The sequence below is a fragment of the Lotus japonicus genome, chromosome 1 (assembly GCF_012489685.1).
Source record: "Lotus japonicus ecotype B-129 chromosome 1, LjGifu_v1.2".
Lineage (NCBI taxonomy): Eukaryota > Viridiplantae > Streptophyta > Magnoliopsida > Fabales > Fabaceae > Lotus > Lotus japonicus.
Genome location: NC_080041.1, coordinates 11,524,248 through 11,549,682, shown reverse-complemented (window position 1 = coordinate 11,549,682; position 25,435 = coordinate 11,524,248). Strand labels below are relative to the sequence as shown.

General features: G+C 33.9%; 3 protein-coding genes across 3 annotated transcripts; 1 reads left to right on the top strand and 2 right to left on the bottom strand.

The window, feature by feature from the left end:
* Positions 1 to 2,241: 2,241 nt before the first annotated feature.
* Positions 2,242 to 4,110, bottom strand: LOC130733613 (probable aquaporin PIP-type 7a). The gene is made up of 4 exons (XM_057585840.1): positions 3,677 to 4,110; positions 3,028 to 3,326; positions 2,768 to 2,908; positions 2,242 to 2,678 (listed from the first exon to the last, which is right to left on the bottom strand). Exons 1-4 carry the CDS (start codon positions 4,011 to 4,013, stop codon positions 2,586 to 2,588), a joined length of 870 nt encoding a protein of 289 aa, XP_057441823.1. The 5' UTR covers positions 4,014 to 4,110; the 3' UTR covers positions 2,242 to 2,585.
* An 11,747-nt stretch (positions 4,111 to 15,857) lies between these two features.
* LOC130733612 (glycosylinositol phosphorylceramide mannosyl transferase 1) lies at positions 15,858 to 20,141 on the top strand. Its single transcript, XM_057585839.1, has 5 exons — positions 15,858 to 16,471; positions 17,595 to 17,991; positions 18,680 to 18,843; positions 18,956 to 19,026; positions 19,510 to 20,141. Exons 1-5 carry the CDS (start codon positions 16,266 to 16,268, stop codon positions 19,668 to 19,670), a joined length of 999 nt encoding a protein of 332 aa, XP_057441822.1. The 5' UTR covers positions 15,858 to 16,265; the 3' UTR covers positions 19,671 to 20,141.
* A 134-nt stretch (positions 20,142 to 20,275) lies between these two features.
* On the bottom strand, positions 20,276 to 22,482 carry LOC130733611 (uncharacterized). The gene is made up of 2 exons (XM_057585838.1): positions 20,938 to 22,482; positions 20,276 to 20,566 (listed from the first exon to the last, which is right to left on the bottom strand). The coding sequence occupies exons 1-2, from the start codon at positions 22,053 to 22,055 to the stop codon at positions 20,314 to 20,316; spliced, it is 1,371 nt and encodes a 456-aa protein (XP_057441821.1). The 5' UTR covers positions 22,056 to 22,482; the 3' UTR covers positions 20,276 to 20,313.
* Positions 22,483 to 25,435: the final 2,953 nt, after the last annotated feature.

The following is a 25,435-nucleotide window of genomic DNA, read 5'->3' as shown; positions in this document are numbered from 1 at the left end:
TTTAAAGTTTAGCATAATGAGCAGTGCTTAATGTAAATGAACGAATACACACATATTTATAGGCTCACTGTTTATTATAGTTGTCTTTGCAAGTTGTTAGGATGTCTTACGGAAGGACTTCCGAAATAGTGGTTGCCCTTTGGAAGCCTTGTGCGATTGTTAGTAAGCATGTCATCATATGGCCGATCGGCCTTAATTAGCTGAGACGAGATGTTCCTTAACTAAGTAATCTTGTCTGCTAGTGTGACTCTCAGTTATCACATTAAGTTATGAGACTTTTATGCCGATTGAGATGCTATTGGATATTTTAACCTTCTAGGCCATCTGAAAAGGTGTTAATGATTTTTATCTCTGGTAACATACATTATATAACATCATTAATTATTTGCTATCATTTTTATCAAAAAAAAATACAAATTAAAACAAAACAAGACTATTTTATCAAAATATTAATAGATGTAAATAGAAAACGAGCTAAATTTCATAATTTTTTATCAAAAATTAATTAAATATGTAAGATTAATTAGTGCATGTGATGCATTTAAATGTGGTATCAACGAGAAAAAAAAACCTAAGTTGTGGGAGTTGAAAACTCTCACATGCACAAAAACCACCATAAAATAGATTACAAAAGTAATAGTCATGAATTTTTTTAAATTTTTTCTAAGGTCAAATCCAAATCTCACCACTATTTTACATGCACTAAAAACATATTTTAAACCAATAATTAAACATATCTTTATGTTGCATGCATAATCGTGGGTTGGTTAGTGATCGTGACCGCCATGTGTTATATATATGCTAGGTCTAACATAATTCATTTATTCATTTTACAATATATATTCGCCAACTTTGTGAGTTTACACAACGATTAAGATGTACCAAAAAAGAACACAACGATTAAGAAATCATAAAAATGACCATTTCACTAAATATATTTCAAATTGCAAGTTTGCAACGTACATATGAAATTATACGAAGGTTTGGAATAATTATATCTTCACACCTCATTTTTGAGGTGTGGAGAGGTGGAGAAAGAGATATAAGAAGAAAAGAGAGAGAAAGTAAAGATGTGATACATGATTTGATTGATAAGAAAAAGAGAAATAAATAGAATATGAAGGTGGAAAAGAAGTAGAGAGGGGTGTATATATCATTACTCTGATCCAAATAGCTTCTCTTTTTCAGCATTCAATCTCTTTTAATTTGATTGTATGTGACCCACTCATATATCACTCTCTAGTTTTTAGCAAGGCACTAAGAGCATCTCCAATGGAGTCCTTATTTTAGGATCTTAAAATAAGATCCGAATCTTATTAGATCTCACCATTGGAGCTATTCTACGTGGCATGAGATCTTAGTTTTTGCTAAGATCCGTGTCTTAGCTCATGTACTCTCAAATGTGGGATCTTAAATAAAATAATATTTTTTTCTCTCTCTTCTTCAATACAAGAACCAAAGTGAAAAATAGAGAGGGAAATAAATAATATAAATATATTGAGTACTGTGGGTCCAGTCAAAAGTAAAATAAGATCTCAACCATTAGAGTGAAATGTGCATAGGGACCTTATGAGTGTCTTAAATCCTATGTGGCAATCTGGACCCACAAAAAGTGAATTAAGTCCAAAAATAAGATCTCACCATTGGAGATGCTCTAAGGCAGAATGGAGATGCTCTAAGGCAGAATTGCCGAAATAACTTATATTCGTTGCCATTTGATGAATACCAGCAAATACCAAAAAATTGTCGTATAATACAATTCATGTTTTCTTATGGCTCACGGCTCACCCACAATTTGTTAATTGTCACCCCACTCAATGAATTATTGCCACTTGCCCACTTCTTGAAGGATTTCACGGAAGTAATTAGTAGGAAGTAGCAATCTTTGTCGATAAATAATCAAGCTTGTCCTTATCTGATAAAGCAAGGAACCAAACCTAGTGTGTACTTTTTTCTCAAGGCTATGGTGCTAGTGAAAAAATATTTTTTAGTCCCTCACATGATGTGCATTATTGATGAAGGGTTGGTCCCAGAACAGGGTAGGGTAGTAGGTCACATCAACCCCTCAACCCACACACCTCATCCATAACAAGTGATAACGATCACAAGCGTGGATAGAGAAATCCAACCTTGGCATATATTCTTAGATAAAACGACAAGAATTACAGCAAGGACAAGAGATGGGGCCAGTGAGAGATTTAATGACAAGAAAGAAAAAAAAAACTGAAAAAAGAAAAGAAGGATCCAGAAATGACTCGCTGTTATTTTTGATTTGGCAAAATACACAATCACAGCCGTAAATCACACATGGGCTGGGTCCTCTTCCAACTTAAAAAGCAAAGGATTACTGACCCATGACCCGAAAACATGACCCACCTAAAAATAGATAATAATCATCATAATATTACATTGCATAGATAATCATCTTTACATACAAATTACAAAGACTTTGGAAATTAAAAGAAGAACCCAAAAAAAAAAAGATAAACAGAACATCATGATGTTGATGATGAAATGAAACCCACAAACATGGCTTTGATTATGATTCTCCCAAACATTTACTGATCATGAACCGTTTGATTCAATCACTTGGACTTGAAGGGAATGGCTCGGATAACAACCACGTGGTAGATAGCTGCAAGAGCAGCTCCGATGAATGGTCCCACCCAGAAGATCCACTGCACAAGAAAAAAAATCAATTAGCATCAATCAGAGATCCAACGGTTCAGATTCATTCTCTTAAAAACCAAAAAAATTATCAACGTACGTGATCATCCCAGCCACGGTCCTTGTTGAAGATAATGGCAGCACCGAGACTCCTAGCAGGGTTGATACCAGTTCCTGTAATGGGGATGGTAGCCAAATGCACCAAGAACACAGCGAACCCAATAGGCAGAGGTGCCAAAATCTGATCAAAATAACAATAGCTAGGTTAAAACCGAGAGAGAGTCGCTTTACCCTATATAAACACTTATTCGGTCATATCTCTAATCAATGTGAGTTTCTCGGCCTTGTGAGAGTACTTACGGGGACGTGAGAGTCTCTGGCGCTACGCTTAGCATCGGTGGCGGAGAAGACGGTGTAAACAAGAACAAAGGTGCCAACAATCTCAGCACCGAGACCATCACCCTTGGTGTAACCAGGGGCAACAAAGTTAGCACCACCTCCTAGAGTTCCGTACTTGGTCTTTCCCTCAAAACCTTTCACCACGCCGGCGCCAACAATAGCACCCAGGCACTGCATCACGATGTAGAAAATAGCCCTTGTCAAGGACAACTTCCTCGCCAAAAACAGCCCAAAAGTCACAGCCGGGTTTATGTGACCTCCTGTATCACACACACATCAAAACACCCAGTTTAGAAACCAGAAAAATTTAGTTCGCAAATTAAAATGATTTGTGTGCAATTCAATTTAAGTACAAGAGCACAAACTTACAGTTAACATAGACTAACAAAAATTTAGTTCACAAATTAAAATATTTCTGTACAAAGTTTCATTTAGCAAAGACCATGAAAAATTTGATCACATTAAAATATTTCTGTGTATAAAGTTTCATTAAAAATTTAGTTCACAACATAAAATAGTTTCTCTGCAAATTAATCATAATCTACCAAGAAAAATTTAGTTCACAACTTAAAACAAATAATTTGTTGTGTGAAGTTTGTGAAATTTTGACCTGAGATTCCGGCGGTGCAGTAAACGAGAGCGAAGATCATGCCACCGAAAGCCCAAGCAATCCCTTGAATACCAACAGTTTTGCACTTGCTATCGGCACCGCTGACACCCATGACGGTCAAGACGGTGATGTAGAGGAACAGAAAGGTGGCAACAAACTCGGCAATACCGGCTCTGTAGAAGGACCATGAGGTGAGCTCCGACGGCTCAAACAGCGGCGCAGGTGGTGGCTCCTGGTAGTCCTTGCCATCATCTTGGCTCTGAGCTGCTATGCCGATGGGTTGCCTCTCCGGGTACTTGTTCGCACCCAAGGACACATCCTGCTCCTTCGCCTCCATCGATGGTTAGTGGTTGTTCTGGTTCTTCTGATGATGGTGGTGATGAATGATTGGTGTGTAGTAGTGTGTGTCAGTGGAGTGGTGTGAGAGAGTGGGTAAGGTGCGGATTTATAATGAGAATATGTTGTGGTTAATGGAACTGGAGGTGAGCGTGGTAGGACCCACATGGCGTAATATGTTGAATATATTAATGCTGTGATGATAGGGACTGGTCACTGATGAACGTTGTGTCCTAGCTGGTGTGATTCTAACCACTCCTATCATTACCGTCCATGTTCTGCGCATCACTGGAACGTTGTATTACTGTAGTTTTCAGGAAAAATGGAACATGTATTACCTCACCTCCAATTATAAAAATGCATTCATTTTTTGTGTTTCATTTCTTGTTTTGGATTTATCTAATTGTCTAATTGTCTAAATAGACATCAGCTCAAATTTTCAAAAACACCTGTCAAGATACTACTTAGAGTCATTTAAATTAGGGTATTTACACTGTTGTTTCTTAATAGTGATTTAAATAAGATCTATTATTATGATAAACTTATTATTATACATTTTTAGTTATATGTTTATACTTAGAGAGGAGAAAATTCAAAATTAGTTTTTTTTTATTCAAGTGAATATAATCATATGTAAGTGCTACTCCCTACTACATTGGAGGAGAGAGTTAAGGTTGTTGTTCCGGTGCTCTTTTAAAATAAAAATTTTTAATACAACTTATTATTTACACTATTTAGGATTCGATTGTAATTTATAAAAAATTATTTCAAAAGTTAAAATGATACATTAAGATAAAAGGGTACGAAACTTCTATTTTTTAAATCTGGAAAATCACTAGCAACTCGTATGATGAGGAGCTCTATGATCGCTCATAATGAAAATATCACTCGTGATCAAGTCAGGTCGCATGTGATGAGTCATGTCTCCTTAAATCCACAAATTTACAAATCCAAAAATTCCTGGAACATCAAACCTTAAGTAGTGTGCGTAATATGTCTTTTTGAGTTACATCAACTTGTGTTTCTCGAACATAGCTCAATTGCTCAACTTCTTTTCTGTTAGTTTTAAAGTATCAAATAATTTAAAGAATCACATGCAAGATTTAGTAAGTGCTCAAGATTTTATTGGTTAAAGATGTGATACAAATAATTAACAAATATAAAAATAGAGCTATTTTTTACTCGTAAGCTAGCTTTTTATAGTTGGAGTGGACTAAAAAATAGGGAAAAAACCAATCATGTTATAGAAGAAATAAAATTTAAATAGTAACAATATTATTTAGTTTTTATATATTTTTTTTGTCTGAATATGGGTTGATTAATAGGGGAAATGGGGCGGTAATAAACGTGGTGATGTATGCGACTATACGGGGACCAAATTCTATGGCTGGGCGGTGCTTTTTGTCAACAAATGCTCGCAATATCACGTTGAACTCGCGCCTGTGAATTGACACGTGTCAGGTTGCAGCAATAGTGGACTGGGGAGTTAAAATCCTACACGTAAGAAAGTGCCATTACTCCTGTCAGGTGTCTACAGTTACACTTTGCCCCAATTAAACTGCACAGGATACATTATGATAACAATAATAATAGTAAGTGTTGCCTTTTATGGAGTAATATAGTTTTAATAATCTTAAACTAGACGTAAATATAAAGTTTCACTTTAGCACTTCAAAGTTAAGCATAATTTGGGATTTGTACGAAATGTGTGTGTGTGTGTGAGATTAAAAGAAGTATTAAGGCATCTTATGATGTTGAATATAAACTACTAGCTAGTAGTATAATAAATAGTGCGCAATATAAAGTATGCACTAGAGTTTATAAAATGTGAAATAATAAAGATTAACCATACGGTAGATATTTTTGAATTCATACAAAAAATCCTAGCGTGAATGAATGTAGATAATAAGGTTCAAGTGTATGTACCAAAAAAAAGTGTACAAGAAGATCTAACATAATTGGTAAATAATTGAGTTCCTTAAACATTTAATTTAGTTCTTAAATAATGTATAGAAACAAACTTATTGTGACAGACATACTCACTTAATATGATTTCGAGTTAAAAAAAAAATCTCATAATCGTTAAATGTTGGTACCCTCGGGGATTAAAAAACAAGGTTTTAATTTTTTCTTTTTACAAAAAATTGTAATAAAGAGAAAACACCTCTAAACTACCGAATAGAAAGTAAGTGATATTTTGGAGAGATTAATATAGGAAGCGCGGGCATCTCCTCAAGAAAGTTGCTCATTAACCGTGATTTCACTAACTCAAAAGAAATTCGAACACTAAACAGATAGAGAGATGAGTGTCAACCCAACAACGTTTTAGTGCTAGTTATTACACTCGCTAAGTTACAAAAGAATATAAGTGACATGCTAAGATAATGATCAAGCAATAATTTCGAACATTCCTGTCTTTTCATTTTGTGAAATCACTTACGATTAATTTAAAAAGGTCGGCGCGGCTTGTTTGGCTGTGAGCAATTAACTAATTAATCTCAACTCTATTATTTGCTGCTTTTTCTTATCAATCATCTATATACTATAGAAAAGAAGAACACTGTGAGACCCACTTAGATGAGTTAGCACTCCCAGGTTCACTCTTATCCACCCTCCCTCATTAGCTGACAAGTGTCAAGCTCTAAATCATTCTGACAAATTTATGGTGAGACAATTTCTCCTTAATTTTGGTTTTGTGGCCCATAATTGACAATCTATTGAATAATTATAAAAAATCTCATTAATTGTTGATTAATTTTTTTAACTGTCCATTTATGCTGAATCAAAAGTCATCACCCATCATTAACTACTTATGGAATAGTCATTCAAAATATTATTAATTGTTGTTTAATTTTTTTTAAACTCTCCATTAATGTTGTAACAAAAGTCATCACCCATCATTGACTACCTATGGAATAATCATTTAAAATCACATTAATAGATGTTTAATATTCTTATTCATACATAAGGCTTAAAAACAAAAACTTTCTCACTTTTGTTATACGTATTTTCCTTTTTTTTTATGTGATTAAAACTGATTTTGCTAACCTTTCAAAATGTACGTTTTTTGACATCAAGATTCAAATTTTAAAATTTTGACAACCTATAAATTCAAATTTTGAATATTCTTTTTGGAACAATATTCTCCTTCCTTTTTTCACATGCAAACAACATAAACCCTAATTGTTTTCATCTATATAAACTCTCTTATGTAATTCTTCTCCTCTATCATTCCATTATTTAACCATCATCTAAGAGTTTTGAAATAACTATTGTTGTGATGACTGGAAAATTGAGAAGCAAATGTTGAAAAAGCAAAAAAAGTTCAGGTATTGCTTCTGATTCAACCAGTTTCTTGCCATATCATAAGGGTATAGTTACATTTCTATGAACATTATGAAATGATCTGCAACGTGTGTGATTTATTGAAATGATTTTGATTGGAGTGATGTTTTTTTACTTTTTCTTTGTAATTTCATAGGCCTCATCACCATGGGACTTTTATTGTGAATTGGAATTGGGGATGGTGAGCTTATATGGAAGATTCTTCAAGAGTGAATACAACATGTGAGGTTTTTGCCCTCTTCCTACTTTCTGTTAGATTTCGCTGAATTTTTTTGTTTGTTTTTCCAGAGTGGCTTGGTTGAGTTTTGTTCTACAATTAAAAACCAAAGAAGAGATACGAGGAAGGAGAGGTAAGCCTTATGAATTTTTTGATTCACATTTATTTTGAGCAAAGCATATTGAAACATATAACTCAGGAAAACATATACATCTTTATATTTTAGGCATGAATCTTCATCTACTGTCTACTGACCTTGCTGCTTGATTTAATGTTTAGCATGTTACAATTTGGTCATACTCTTTTTCTTTTGGTGTTCACAAATTTTGGTTGATGATGACAGTGTTGAACAGTTGCGGCTTACATAATTAGTATTAAGTGATGTAAGTTAAAATAAAATTAAATACTATTATATATGCACATGCTATCACTATAGATAGTTATGTATTGTGAATTTCAATTTTTACTCTTATTTCAGGATAGTTCAGATCCGTTCATGACAACTACTTCTAGATTAAAGGCTGATGCATCTTCTTCCAACTTAGCAAAGATTGTCGTTTTATGTTGTAATTTATTTATTTATTTGTGCACTTTGAGTTATTTACTGTTTTGCGTTTAGATTATGGTGTGAATATTATATTTTTTAGGTCATATAGAATTTTTTAGGTCATAATATTATATTTAAGTTAATGGAGTTCTTTTTTTATAAAATGTAAACAAAAATTGAGATTTGAGTTTGAAATTTTAATTGAGTACTAAATAATAGTAATTGGAGCCTAATTTTCAGTCAGATTTTAAAACACTTGATACTTTTTTAAACAAAATAAGCAAATCAATAATAAATATAATGGGTAGAGATTAACTTTCTTATGCAAAATCAGATTTAGTTTGTGATCAATATAAATAAGAGAAATCCGTTTATTTAATGAAAAGGAAATGAATAATCAATTTAAAAAAAATCATTTTGATTGGGATACATTTAATTTCAAGGTAAAATAAATTAAAAAATGTCAATTCTGTTTTAGTGAATAAATTTGATTTCTCCTTTAATGGAGTTTCTTTAACTTTTTTATGTAATAAATATAAAATTTAGAATAATTCCATAGATTATGGTGTGGATATTCAATTTAATATTGAAATTTGAGTTTGAAATTTGAAATTGAAAATTGGTTGTGAATAATAGTACTTGCGTCAAAATTTATGGTGTGATATTAAAAAAAATGTAAACGCTTAATCCTTTAGTTTTAATGAAAAAAGAAAATAAATATTGAATTTAATGAGTGCATTACATAATCAACTTTCTTAAGCAAAATCAGATTTAGTTAGTTATGAGTATAAATAAGGCAAATCCGTTTTTTAAGTAAAAAGGAAATGAATAATCAATTTAGAAAAAAAAAAACATTCTAATTGGGCAACATGAAATTTCGGAGTGGAATGATGAAAAAAAGAGTCAGTTCCGTTTTAATGAGTAGATTTTAATTTTTCCTTTCATAATAATTATTGGGGTTTCTTTTACCTTTTTTAGAAAAAAGGTAAATAATGGAATGATCTCATAGATTAAGGAGCGAATATTTAATTTTATTTGATTAATTTATTATTTTTAAAATTGTAAAAAATAATTTTGCGATTTGAGTTTGAAATTTAAAATGGGTACTAAATAAAAGTAATTTGATCCAACTTTTCACTCGGATTTTAAATTATTATGCTCAGACACAAATTACGCTTTTCTTTCCACCCTAAATCATTTGTAAATTCATTCATATTAATTAATTAGGTTTCTTTTAATTTTTTAAGAAATAAATATAATTTATAGAATGATCTCATTGATTAATGAGTCAATATTCAATTTAAGTTAATGAATTTCCTTTTTTAAAAATTGTAAAAAAAAAATTGAGATTTGAGTTTGAAATTTAAAATGAGTACTAAATAATAGTAATTGAGGCCAAATTTTCAGTCAAATTTTAAAACATTTTTCTTAAATGAGTACTATATACTTATGATTAGATTACATGGTAAGAAAGTTCGACAGGGAAAAACATTCTACACAAGAAATAGTTCATGTAAAAACTAATAATTTTTGCTAACTCTTCATTCCCATCCTTCCCTTATGGCTCCTAGCTTTTACCACTATTGCTAACTCTTGGAAACAATTTTTAATCTAATTTAAGTATATTTTTTATAATTTTAAAAATATTTAGAATTAAATGTATATAAAGTTTTTGTCAAATTTTGCAAGTTGTGTAATACTCATTGTGATTTTGTTTGGTTGAATGCTCATTTTTCAATTTTTCATATCTTAATTCAAGGCTTAATAGCTTTTTTGGTCCCTCACTTATCACAGTTTTGCACTTTTGGTCCCCAATAAAAAAAAATTAGCACTTTTGGTCCTCCACATTGCTTATTTATTTGCAAAAATGATCCCTATTTAGACGAAAACTGTAAAAGTGTGTAAATATGAGGGATTAATTTTGCTAATTTTTTCCTAAAGGGACTAAAAGTGAAAAATTGTGATAAGTGAGGGACCAAAATAGCCATTAAGCCTAATTCATTAATCGTGCTTAAATAATGAGATCAATATTCGCCGTGCAACGCACGGGGTAAAAACGCTAGTAATTAATTAAAGCATGATATATATGCCTTTTTAATCCTTTTTCTCTATTTGTTTCGATCTTCCCGGATGAGACAATGATTTAGTCTCAATACCGTAAAGAAACCATAGTTTAGCTTTCATTTTTGTTTTTGTAATCGGAAAATAGCAGCTTTTTTGGGGAATACTAGATATATACAAAGTTGGTAGACAAAAAGAAAAAACAAAAAAAAAACAATTTTGATAATCTTGAAGCATTATTATATTAAGTGTATTATGTACCTAATGCTCATTAGTTTAGTACCTTGATTAGCCTCGATGACTTGTCTGGATAACATTAAAAAACAAATGGCTCTTGATCATTTTGAGTTTTGAATTGTGAGCCAAAGTGTTGGGTATCTTTTGGTAGTTTTCTTCATCATTCTAGCTGGCAAAGGCCACACTGGTTAGAAAGGCATCAAGTCCAGGCAGATTTTGGTGGCAGGGCCCTCCTATCAGCTTAATATCTTTGTTTTGTGGCTTTAAATTAAGAAACACTTGTGAAAATAGATGATCCTATCAAAACAACTCCTTTTTTGGCAATTCGCATTATGATTTCCGTTTGAGAGACGTGATTACTGATTACACAAATCCACTCACGATGTTTACCAAATTGCTCATTTTCACGCCATAAAAGATTGGATTCTTATCAATGATTTTGAGTGTAAAACACTTCTAGGAGTAGAGTAGCAACTTACATATACCTATTAACCTATCATAGAATATGTTTCACAACTAGAATTTACATTTATAGGAATTTTGAGTTAGTCCAAACTCTATTCACATTAAAACTAAGTCAATTTTTGTTTAAGCCCTTGATGATCATCATTTAGAGTCAATCACATTCTAATTGGGTAGAAGCTTAAAAACATTATGAGGTGTAAAGTTCTCTACTCCAAATACCCTTTATGTCCCTAATTATAAGATGACATGAGACATGTTATGTTTATTAAGAAAATATGTAATTTTAATGTACTGATTTTGAAAAAAGTTATACAATCTACCATATTTACTCTAAATCTTATCATTGTATTAACTATACATTACTCACTATTAATAATCAATGGGTAAATATGGAAAAAATAATAACTTTTTCTTAAAATTAGTATGAGTAATTAAGTATTGTACTAAAAGACAACAAAATTTCTCTAAAGAATCTTATAATTAAGAATGGAGCGAGTATTTATCATAAGTTGCATTCACATTAGGCTCGAACTTAAACAAAAACAACCACACAATTGATCCTTAATACTAAAATGGACTAGAAATTCCAAGTCGTTAGCATAACTGCGAGTGAATCGAACTCCAGACATATGTATAATTAAGAACAACTACGTTAATTAATCCTTTATAATAAGTAATTTGTTCACATCACTAGAGCGAATGAAACATAATCAATCACAAACTACTTCCACCACAACCAACTATTTTGGCTTAATTAACATTTCCTTTTGCAATATTTTTAAAGGTAATCATTATCTTCATTAATTCTCTAACCGCTGCAACAAGTATTAATTGAAATGAATAGATAAAATTATAAGTATAATTAATAAACCTACTTACATTCTTAAAAATCTAAAACTCGTTAAAAATCAGATTAAGATTAAAATAAAAATTTATATTAAAATATATTCGGTAAAAAAAAAAATAATCTTGGGAGGCCGTGGCGCTTCTCTGCGGCTCTGCCCCCTCCCTACCCTTAACATATTTGAAATGACAGAAACTTCTAAGTACTATATATGCAGCAGTTCTGGTGTCACTATATTAATGATATACTAACATACTCTTAAAATAATGTCTCTCTGTGGTCACTGATAGCTGTCTCTTTCATATTAAGCGTACCACATATTTGAATAATTATGTGGATAAAACTTTGCGAACATGGCTGATTATTTTTTCTCCTTCGTTATATATAATATTATCATGCTCAAAGCTCAATAACTAGTTAGTGATACCAGATGTTAAATTATGTCATAATTTAATCACTCCAAACCGTCTACGAAATTAGGGCCACAAGTTCTTATTGGTAAGCCACAGACTTATCCTCTATGTCATGCCAAAACATAGAAAATGGCTAGTGAGCTAAATTTGCTTCCAATTTTACAAAACTCCTCCACTCCATTGTGTTGTGTAACTAAAAGAAACGTTTCAGTTGTTAAAAGTTTGCTCTTAATTTGAACTTTTATTTGAAAGTTTAATTTTTATAAGTTGTAATTTTGAGAAGATATTTGACATTTACCAGATTCAGATTAAAAACTGCAAGAGCAATTTTATAGAAAAATAAAAAAAATTTAATTAGTTAATTAATTGTTGCCCCTCTTTAAATTTTCTATTTGGATGGGAGGATCCGGTTCATTTGATAGTTGTTTAAATTATGGGTTCCAATCAGTACTAAACCTAGCTTTAGTTGGAAGCAAAAGGGATAGCAGTTAATTAATTCATTGCGTTGACAGGTTTTTTTTATATTATCTTTGTTAGAAGCAATGACAGCAGTATATTCTTCCCGTCTTCCTTATATTTTCAGTTATTAGATCATTTAGACATGGTTTTTTTTTTCTCTCAAAATTATTGCCTCATTCATTTCGATGAAATTTATTAAACTTATCGAATAATGAAAAACAATGTTTCAAATAATATTCTTCTTGTCTTTGTTTTTGTTCCTTCGGCCACAGCCACACTGTATTTTTGGTTGGGGAATATCCCTCAGAGTATTGAATTTGTGTGTTGTTTGTTAATTATGACTAGTAGTTCTTTTGTCACCTAACATTGATAGTTTTGTGTGTTTTGTTCATGAAGTGTTTACTGGTCTTCTTTTTATATAGGGTTAAAAACTATAATCGTCCCTGAACTTTGAGTGAGTTTTGAAAACCGTCTCTCGCCGGAAAATTATCTGAAAACCATCCTCAGACTATTGAAAATAATTTGGACCCGTCCCTCCGGCAGCCCCAGGTCCGGCCAGCGCTTACGTGGCTGTCCACATCAATTAATGAGAGCCCGACGTGGATTTTTTTTATAATTTAAAATTAAAAAAATTTCCTAATTAGCAATTAATTCTTTTTTTATAATTTTTCAAAATATTCATTCATCACACCTCCTTCCCTTCCATAAAAAAAAAAACCCTAAATCTCATTTCATCTCCCTGAATCAAAATATTCATTCATCTTCATTTTCAAAATATTCATTCATCTTCATCTTCTTCTTGTTGCAGCCCCATGTTCTTGTTGCTCTGTTAGTTTCTTCTTCTTCTCTTTTTTTTTTTTTTTCTGGTTTTCTTGACAGATCTGTGGGGTTGGGTTTGGGTTTCTGGGTGGTGGGGGTTGTTCGATGGGGGTGAGGGTGGTGGGAGTAAGGGTGGTCGGTTTTTGCTCTGGAGGTGGGTATGGGTTTCTGGGTTGGTGAGGTTGGGGGTGATGGGTTTGTGCTGTGGTGGTGGGTGAGTGTGGTGGTGTGTGGGCGTGGTGGTGCGTGAGGTTGGGGGTGATGGGTTTGTGCCGTGGTGGTGGGTGGGCGTGGTGGTGTGTGGTGGTGCGTGAGGTTGGGGGCGGTGGTAGTGGTTTTTGGTTCTCTTCCCTCTCCAGCCCCCACCCAACAATCTGCATTGTACGTTCCACAATCTGCTTTTGATGCAGTGTTTTCCTTCTCTTCTTCAACATTGTTCTTGAACTGAACTGAGCTCTGTTTTTACTCTGTTTTTACAATACTAGTAGTGTTGTTCCCCAGCTGAAAGGAACCATTTTTCTGATTTTTTCCCTTGTTATGATCCACCCATTTTTCTTTTCTCGCTGTGTTGGTGAGGCACGAACCCGTTGTTCCCTAGCTCTATTTTTACTCTGTTTCAAGAACGATGTTCAATGGAGAATGTACAAAGATGGAACCTTGCAAGATTTCTGGGTTCAAAGGGGGTTTAGGGTTAATTTGGGGATTTATGATTAATTTAGGATAATTGGGTTAAATAAAATAATTAGGAATTTTTTTAATTTTAAATAATAAAAAAAATACACGTCAGCTCATTAATTGACGTGGAATGCCACATAAGGGGGGTTGCCGGAGCTATGGTGGTCGTAGGGACGGGTTGATATTGTTTTTCAAAGTCTGAGGATAGTTTTTAGATAATTTTCCGGCGAGGGACGGTTTTCAAAACTCGCTCAAAGGACAGGGACGGTTATAGTTTTTAACCTTTTATATATTGGTCCAAAAAGTATTTATTAGGCTTTGGAGTTTTTCTAGCTTTAGAACCGTATTTGGGCTTTTTTGAATATTTAAAGCTTCTGAGCCCAGCTTATACTTTACGTAATTGGAAGGTTTGGGCCTGGGTTTTGAGCCTGGTTTTTACTTGATGCATTCAAAAGGCTTTTGAATGCTCTTGAGCTAACTTTATATTCCACACATGTAGAACTCAATATATGAGCCTGTCCTGCAGGCTGATCCATGTAATCCACAATGCTTAAATATAGAGTAGTGAACTGTAATTGACCAAAAAAAATAGAGCAGTGAACTGTAGAAACAGTTATGAAGGTGAAGGGTGTCAAGCAGTAGAGATAGTGAATGGTATTAAGAAGTGAAGAGGGTGGGTTGTGAAGTAGCAGTATGGATGCTGTTGAGAAGTTGTGGCAGTTATTGAGGGTTTTGGGGGCTGGCCGGGAGTACTGATGGTGATGATAGAGAGTGAAGATGAGAAAGGAAGAAATGTACTATATTATATCTTACTTGACAAATAACATTTTTGTCACCAAAATATTGGATTGGAATAAACGGTTTGAAATTAATACAGATGAACTTTGGTCAACCGAGTAAAGTCTAGCCGCCAATCGATCGTTTTGAATGGTAGTCGATGGAGATTTCATGACCAAGACAACTTCCCATATAACTACAAATTTCAACAAGTGACACCTTGGAAGCTTATGATATCTTTGGGATATTTATTCAAATCCTAAAGTATTTTAAGCTTGGAAATTAGATATGGACATGAGGCCAGTTGATACATGAAGATAATATCAAGTCTTTAAGCTGACTAGGAAGCAAAGGAAGCAGCAAACCACAATGTAGTTATGAGCGACATCTTTGGATGTGCATGGGATATATCATACCTATATTGTACTTTGCATAAATTCACCTTATAAATAAGAGCTAGCGTCATTTGTATAAAACACTAAATCAATTAATATCAATACAACTATAAATTTTCTATAGATTTTTTTTTCTTTTACTCTCCTTCACTATCCTTAAACTTTAATTTTATTCATGTGGGTTAAATATGAAAATGATCATTGTATTTTGAGTGAGATTTGAAATTCATCCATCACGGAAAAAATTCTTCTGAGAAACGTCAGAATACAAGTGGGGAAACCATCCTTACCATCGATCTAACTCCGATCGCTGTGCTTATGTGTTGCCTCAGATCCAAAGTGTAGCTCCACATCATTGGTTTTGGTTTTATATAAGTAAGCATGAATGATCAATCCTAAATCAAGCTTTCCAATTTGTCATATTTTATCCTTCTTTTAGATCTTTAATAAAGCAAATTGTTAATGAGCACAAGTTGCTCGATCCATCATCCATGCATCATGTCCAATATTCTACACAACAAAACAAACAAAAATTAAAAAAAAAAATAGAAACTAGATGAATGCCCAATGCATGATAGATTTTATTATAAAGAAAAAACAACACATTATTATTCATATCATCTTGAGTTGCGTACAGAAAACCAAAACACTCAAACACCGCCATCTTCCTCCTCCGATCCGATCATCCACCGTCGAATTAACCCTCCACGTGGTAACCACCACCGATCACCGTCGCCGGAGCTCAACCAATCACGAAAACCTTGATTTTCAGACAGAGACACTCGCCGATAAATGTGACCAAATCAACGCTAGCCATTAGATTTTCATTCTCCTTCAAACGCGCGTAGCTCACCAAACTTGAAATCCAATCCCAACCTCTCACGTTTTCCTTCTCCGTCGTCGTCGTTTCTTCTGATTCCGGTTCGCTCGGGCTATGCTTGCTGCTGCTACGCCGGCTCGCCTCTGAACCGAACCGGTTGGTTCGATCGGCGGCGGTGGATGATGAGAGGGAGCAGCTGCTGGCTCAACCGTCGCGCGGAGCAGAGGTTCCGCCTGCTCGCGATCTCCACCGTTAAATCAGCTAAGATCAAGCTTCTACTCTTCTGTTGCGTCGCGTTGACGCTTCTCGCTTTCTTCACCAGCGCTTCCTCTTTCATCTTATGGAACAATCACACCCCTCCTCTGCCTCATTCCTCTGATTCCAGGTTCGTTTTTCTCTGTGGTTTCAAAATTTGATCCCTTAACTGTTTGTAGTTTCTATTTTAGAATTGGAACATGACAAAAAAAATGGTATGGTTTGATTGACCTTAGCATAGGTTTATAGTAGTTTGGATGGAATGATTTAAGATTGGTTTAGTTTTGATAAGATGTTCTGTTTTGGAAAGTACTAGAAAATCTCAGTTCCTTTGAGGGAATTTCCATATATGTGTTAGCAAATAAGATTCTGTTTGATTTGTGTTCTGTTGTCCTTTATGTTTGTTCTTTCATATATAGGAAAAGAATATAGAAAGTGATTTGGGTTGTATATTTGTAAAGTTCATTTTATAGAAAAAAAAAGAGATAAAAACAATGTTTAGTCTTGGAAACATTTTGTTCAGGTGAAAGTTAACTGATCAGTGTTATTATTTGGAGTTTTGGATTGACTGTTTTTCAAGCTAAAGTGGCTCAATAAGCTCTTGGTGATGGGATTTTGGATATTTTTGGTATTCTCTGATGATGTCACTGTTATTCATACTGGCATACTAGGGACTTTACCTGGAATTTAGATCCTCTTTATTGCTTTTATGCAGTGATTATGAGATCACATCATGTGCTAGAATTTGGGTTGGTAACTGTGAATCTGATGGACTATTTAATGTTATGAGATTCATCACTTATTGTTGAGCTTTCTAAGTCAACCAACCATCTGGATTTGGGAGAAAGTTGAGTAAATGAAACCTCCTGTCAAAACATTATTTGGGATTTGGTGATTTTGATAGTTGAATATTGTGTAGTGGGACTTGAGTGGGCATTGGCCTTTTAATTTAGATTGAAGATGGCACCTTCCAACTTTTAGATCTTGTTCAGAGTTCATATCACATATTTCAGTTGTAGCATTTGTGGGTTAACTAGACTCTGCACTATGCTTACTTGGTCTTATTTTCCTTGGGGCTAGATAATTAATCTAAATAAGAATGGAACCGCTCTTTCTTTTTCATATTTTTTCCCGCTCAAATTTGTAGAATATAGTCTATTGTTTGTCTTTTAAATTCGAACTCTAAATTTTATTTTCTGAAGGAGTCCTGAGGGAAACATCAGAAACTCATTGTCGTTTATATTTGTTCACAGGAAAGGATATTCTATCGTAATGAACACGTGGAAGAGATATGATCTCCTAAAGCAGTCAATCAAGCACTATTCATCATGCCCTCGTCTTGAATCGGTACATATTGTGTGGAGTGAGCCCGATCCTCCTTCAGATGCTCTTTTAAAATTTCTGCACCATGTTGTGAAGTACAAGTCTAAAGATGGGCGACAAGTGAAATTGAGGTTTGATATCAACAAGGAAGACAGTTTGAACAATAGATTTAAAGAAATTAAGGATTTGGAGACAGATGCAGTCTTTTCCATTGATGATGATGTCATATTTCCTTGCTCTTCAGTGGAATTTGCATTTGATGTTTGGCAAAGTGCACCTGATACAATGGTGGGGTTCGTGCCTCGGGTCCATTGGGAGGATCCATTGGTATGTTTTTTTTACCGGATCACTGTCCATTATCCCTGCTAATTTTTGTTGCACAATATTTCTTTTATTCCTCTTCTTTTGGAGCTCAAATGTGAGAGAAAGTGAATGACTAATTGAGCATGCTGCAAGTCAACCCCTTTTTTATTTTAATTTTCTTCCTTTATTTCCTGTTTCTTTGTTTACACTCTAGTATTTAACCTCTAATTGCCTTGATTCCTAGTACTATTTACCTTTCAAGACTTACTTTGCAAATTGAAAGTGTACTTTTGTGAAACATTTGATGTATTGTATAGATCCATTTCAAATTTGAACTTGATCCCAGACTGGCATCAAAACCATAAAAATAGCACATTTTGTATATCACACATGTATTTTAGTTTCTAAAGTTGACCCTCATCATAAACTGGGGACCTGTTATATCATTCTTGGTGAGGTTCTAATTTGAAGAAAATGAATCTGAACTGCTTTTACAGAAAAATGAATTTCATCTGTCTTATATCCAACCTTCAACAAGCTGTTAGACTCTTTTGATGCATCTTTGAACTTAATGTGAACTTGAATGATTAGTGTAATGTTTGATCCATAATTCTCAGTCTTTTAAGTTTATTAATTTTTTATGAGTCTAGTGCAATGACAGGAAACATATAAAATATTTACAAGGGTAATAAGTTATTCAATGTGCTTGCAGAAAGAAGATGGCAACAAGTTTAGATATGGTGGATGGTGGTCTGTGTGGTGGACGGGAACATATAGCATGGTGCTCTCCAAGGCAGCATTCTTTCACAAAAAGTATTTCATTCTCTACACAAATGAGATGCCATCATCAATTAAAGAATATACAACAAAGAACAGGTTTTTATCTGACTAATTTACCGCCACTACCTTTCTTTTTATGAGGCTTCAATCTTTCAAACTTTGATTCAACTTTTTTGTTGTTTACTCAATAATTCAATTAATTTATCAGGAATTGTGAAGATATCGCAATGTCTTTCCTTGTTGCAAATGCAACTGGTGCCCCGCCCATATGGGTTAAAGGTAATTTAACAATTCCACTTGTCATATAACAATTGCATAGGAGTTGCATGAATTTTTCTTTTTTCTTTTCTGCTTGTTTAGCTGAGAAGTTCCTTAACTTCACTAGCTCAAAGTGTAAGACGCACTTCCATTTTGGGATTCATCACTTTACTGACATTTGTAAGATTGATTTGTGGTTGCAAAGAATGATACATGTATTTGTTTAGTACGCCAAAAGCAACATGAGAGCAAACATATTTTTAGTATATACAAAAAGGCATGCCATTAACAAAGAAGTTGCCACACTCTATATTTTCAGTGAAATTTGTGGAATCTTAAGTTGCTGATTTTGAAGTTCCATGCTAATGCTTTGATTTTATGTTGTCCTTTCATGGTAATAGAAATTGAAAATTGGTCTCGTTAATTGTATACAACCATGTTGATATGTGCGACCCCTGCAAAGACATGTATATGTGAACTAAATGGATTTTGTTTCTGTTACAGGTAAAATATTTGAGATTGGATCAACTGGAATCAGTAGTTTGGGAGGTCACAGTGACAAAAGAACAGAGTGCGTCAACAGATTTGTTGACGTGTTTGGGCGGATGCCCTTAGAGTATACTTCAGTTAAGGCCGTCGACAGTCGAAATATCTGGTTTTGGTGACTGAAGATTTTGATTGTCTTTGCATTTCTATATTCCACGATGGTCAATTATGCTATGTTTGGATATCCATTGGTACTGGTGCTAACAGAGATAGCTTGCACTTCAAGAGAAAAAGTAAGCAGAACTCTTGTCTTACGTATTGAGAAGAAAGTCTGTTCATGTTAAATTCAACTGGTATCCAAACATTCACTTAGTAGCTAGTTGAGTTACTAAGTTCACGTTAGTTACAGAGCTGTGTGATATTGAATCTTACACATAATTCTTGCACTTTGGCTAGTTTAGCAAATTCCTCAGATTGATTTGTTGTATTACTAGTGACATTTGATGCTAGGCAGCATCCTGGGGCTGCTTTTGTCTCAAAGCTTTAAGAATTTGATTGTAAAATATTAAAGGATACTGCACACTTAGTCATGAAACTCCCATGCTTCCTTCATGAACTTTTGAGCTAATATTATTTCTGTGCATTGGATATACACATCTTCATATTTAAATACAGATATTAACTGTTCCATGAATCACATCTGCAGTGGCCAAACAAAAAAGAAGGTAACTGTAATTACTACTTCTTGGAAAAAATAAAAATAGATCAAGGATCACAACTTAAATGCAAGTGAACTGTAGATGGATCTATAGACAATTAATGTCATAGTTGTAAGTTGTCTAATTCTTCTACAGGTAAGCCACTACTACTATCTTGTCCACCATGGTTCCAAAGGAAACTGGCATACTTTGATAAATAAAAAGTGTTGCCAGGATCTACTTCCAATGCTTGCAGATATCTCAGTTCTGCTGCCCAAGCATCCTTTCTTATTAGCAACAAGAAATCAGCATATCGACTGTATGCTTCTGCATCTGGTGATTCCACCAGCACTGAACGCCTGTAGTACTCTTCTGCCCTGTATCCATATCAAATACACAAAATTAGGGATCATAAATGAGCACCCGAAGAAACTTCAGAATTTCATTTACATGTTTCTCACCACACCCATGAAGACAACAATGTGATGTTTGGATATCTGTTGGCACCAGTGTAAACGGGCGGATGAAACTCCGTTCACGTTGTACTTATCTGGTATCCAAACACACACTATGAAGTCTAGTATTGCCCTTGTTAACTTGCATCCAATCAAAATGAAACAATTGAGCTTGGCACAACAAATAAAAAACCTGATAACCCCCTTCATTGCATATAAAGAATAGCTAAAGAGTGCAGCATGATTTTAAAGCTAGCCAGATTTTATCGCAAAATTGGTTTTTGAGAACTCACCCATCAATGTCATGAAGAACTAGGAAGAGGAACTGAGCATAGTTAGACAGCAGAAGTGAATTGTGAGGTGTCAAGAGTATAAGTTTTTGGTAATAAGCCTCAGTTTTGAGATATTCCTCATATTGATCCCCTTCAAGCTTCACTGACACTGGGGCCACAGAAAATCTCATTGTCTCGTGGTCCAAAATCTCAGCCCCGCACTCTTTTTGCTGCAACATTGAAGCTTCCTTTACCATGGAACTCCATAACATTTCCTCCTCTTCAGTCAACTCCTCCTTCACACACTCATCTTGATCAACCTCAGAATCAACTTGAGGATGTTTTTGCTTACTCAAAGATAGAACTGTGGTCATCATGGACATAGGAGTGGCATCCTTAACAGAGTTATTACTCACAGAGAGAACAGAGAAGTTTGCTAAAAGGACCATCACAGAGACCATGAGAGTTGGGGTCTCAGAGAAAACCTGCTGAAAGAGCCACACAAATGAAGCATCCATTTCTCTCTGCAGCTTCACCATAACACCTTGCGAGTCTTCACAGCACAACCTCTCCCTGGTTTCTAATGCATGATTCTGAAGCTGCTGGAGGATAAACAACATAGAGGAGAAGGTTTTCTTCAGAGAACATTGAATCAATTCAGTTTCACTTTCACCAACCTCTTTAACACCCGCCTGCAATTTCAGCTTCTCCTTGATCATCCTAATGGATAGAGGAATTCCCACACTTTTCACCTTCCTTTCAAAGCTCAGTCTCAGAATCTCATCTCTTTCTGGCCAGCTTGGTGGCTCTGGCTGGATTCCAAGAAGAGAAGGCTCGAGAATTTCATCAGGCTTCACTGTCCAAAATTTCTCCTTTTTGAATTTTCCATTGTAGTGGGCAACTCTGTTGTTGCCTTTTTCATCATCATGAACCATGTTCATCACTTCTTCAGTGTGGAAATCATCAAAATGGGAAGAACAAGCATGCTTCACTCTCTGCACCCTCATGTTCCTGGAGCTAGAGAAGAAACTGTTCCTCCCAGTGGCATGTCTCAGTGGGAAAGGAGAAACTGCACGTGGCGTTGAATAAGGGGTTCTGAGGTGCCAACATTGAATATTGGGAGAGACTCTTGAGGCCATGTTTGATTCACCTAGTTCTTGCAGGAATCACAGAAATGATGAATTACTCTGAAAACAAATCTATCAACCAAAACACAATATTTATTAAATCTAAATACAAACTAATCAAGATCATGGGAAGCTTGTTTGCACTATAAGAAAAAAGAAAGGTGGATACACCAAAAAGTTTCTCTGTTTCTGTATCAAGTTCAATAATACAATCAGATCAGTACAACAAAAAACACCAACTAAAAAGGGTAATGAAAAAGAGATTCTTTTATGGCTAAAAAAGTGATAAAAATCACAAATTTAAAAGGGGTGTGGCTGAAATGGGAAGTGGATATTTGGCTGAAATAGGAAATGAGTTATGAGTGTTGTGAACTTTTGATGAGCAGAAGAGAGGAGTCGATAACACGTGGGGCCTGATGAACGTGGCAATGAGATAAAGTGGGAAAGATATTTATGTAGTTTATGAGGTGTGCTTTTAAATTAATTTAGTTTGATATTTGATTGACTCCGTGGATCATGCACTTTTTGGTTGAATGGTTCTTCTTGATCCTACTTGTCATGCAGATCGCTTTCACTTGGGCGTGTAGTGTTTGGATTTTATGTTAGAAAAGTGCTTTTGATGTTGCAATTCATGTCTTATAGTGCATTGAAATGGAAGTGGTTTTAAGTGAATGTAATGGAAATTCAACATAGCATATTAGGTTTTTTATTCATTCACACTCATATTTCTCTTCAATCTCACTCTCTTTTCCAATTTTTATTTTTATTTTTCTACAATATCACTTATTATATCTCTTTTTTTCTATCACATCACTATGAGATCACGTCAAATAATAGCATGAACCGTATCACTGTGATTATTATTTTTTTCGAAAGCAAAAAGTGTAATAATATATTGATGAGCAAATAGTCAAGATATACACCCTCCTCAAATGAGATCAAAAGTTAGAAACAAATTAAAGAATCCTATAAAATGGATCAATCCCAAAAAACTGTACAGCCCAAAAGGACCTAAAAACAACTCTCAAAGCCTAAACAAATCCACATAGAGACAACCAAGCAATCAACAAAGCCCAACAAAGTCTGCAAAACACCACTTGACCGACCAAACAGAAACCAAGAAACCATTGTGATTATTAAGAAGAAGTCACTCTATGCTAGGGTTTTCAGTAAAATTTTAAACTCCAAACGTCGCCGCAACAAAGATGATTATTTCACTATCTCCATCCAATCCTTTAGATTCGATGCTGACCTGTGCTAAGCTTCACTCATATTATGTATTTACCTTCTCTTGCTTCTTAAATGCCCAATTCCACATTTTTTAACCATTCGTTAATTGCATCAATTTTTTTTGCTTAGGTTCTTTTGATCTCGTGACCAAGTTTGTTTTAAAGTCTCCTCCATCTAGATCAATAAGTCATGGGACAACTCTGCAATCGTTTCTTTTTACTCGCTTCCGATGTGACGCTACGCTCCATCTTTCAACAATCGTGATTTCTTTGATTAAAGAAAATATAAGGTATTTATCTTTAAAGATAAATATATGAAAATCATAATATTCTATTAAAAATTGTGACATCAAATCAAATCTTTTGTAAATTGCTTTATTATTGTATCATGATAACATCCATGTATATATGTACACAATCATATCATAGTATAACTTGTAACTTATTTATTTTATGTATATACGTATGTAAACATTAAAAATATCACATATATGTTATGAAAAAAACTTATATACGTCTATGTGAATTGGTTTGGCTATGTTTCCATGAATTATTTTGGAATGTGTTTCTAGATTTGTGAATTATGTTTCAATTTTCTACTTTACTTCCCTGGCGAACTGTCTTTGACTTTTTCAAAGAATCATTGCGCATATTGATCATATCAAATCATTTATGATCTTTCCAATAATCAAACGACTTTGAGAAATAATATTAGGAGAATAATAAACATAACCAATGAATTTTTTATTACCTTTACTTGGTGGATTGCTATGACACATTTCCCTTCAATTTTCACTTGTTTATTGTATGATGATAATATATATATATATATATATATATATATATATATATATAATCATAAAGTATGTGATTATAAAAAAATATGACATTGTGTTTTGAAAAAGGTTGTGTGCATGGGTAAATTTTGGAATTTTTTGTTACCTTTACTTAATCTGATCTTGTGCTTACAGATTTCTCCATAGAAATGTTTAATGCAGGTCTCGCTGCGTACTGCACATTGAGTTTGTCTCACAAGCTTAGTCTCATGAATTTCATTCGTGATGAAGTTATATGCATAGAGAAAGTAAGGGGTTACATTGAAGATAAAAATTCAAAATATTTCAGGTGAAGACAGTAGCCAAAGCTCAAGTTGAGCCTACGAAGGAAAATCAAAAAAGCTTGAAATAAAAATTGCAGGAAGAGAGCCAAAAAAGTTCAATCAAATGGGGATCCTGTGTCATTTTCGAAGAAAGATGCTCCTTTGGTGAAGTTAAGAACTGCAGTAGCTCAAGCTCACAGTGAGATGCTTGAGGCTAAGAGCAAAACTCCTAAATGGAAGGTTTTGATACTGTGAGGACAGAGCCTGAGTTTGTGGATAATAGTGGTAAGGTATTTTGGAAATTAAGAAGTTGTGATGGTGAAGATGTTTTTTTACAAGATGAGGATAACACCAATATTGAAGAAAGATGGTCTGATTATGGGTCTGAAAAGAAGCATGAGATTGATAAGTACATTTCTTCAAGGTTTGATGGGCGAACACGAGCTTTAGGGTGTCCTTTATCCAACTTGAAGAAATGCACTTATCAATTTCATACCTTTTCTCAGGACCATAAACAAACCATATTTCTTCAATTATGGTGCTATCCCCATCTTGTATTTTAATATCTTGAAGCAAAACAACATCTTCACTATAAAGACTTCTTAATTTCCAAAAAAACCTTACCACTACCATCCAAAAACTGAGGCTTAGTCCTCACAGCATCAAAACCTTCCATTTTAGGAGTCTTGCTCTTAGCCCCAAGCACCTCACTGTGAGTGAAAGAGTTACGATACAAGACATTCACTCTACTCTTAAGTTTGTGAAGAAAAAGTTTGAAGCACCGCGAGTGTAATTTATTTTACACAAATATAAAATTGATTTTTGCCACATCATAAATTAAAATTAAAAAAGAATGCATCCGTTTGATTCTTTGTGGCATACTAAATTGGAAGTCTGTGTATAATTGTTTTGCACCAGTGAAAAAATTATACTCTTAATATTATTATTTAACAAGTTTTGATGTAACTTCTGAGTTGAAAACTTAATAAACTTTTTTTCAAATTTAAGTGCATGTACAATAAAAACAAAACTTGTTTTTAAAAATGATATTTTTATTTAAATAT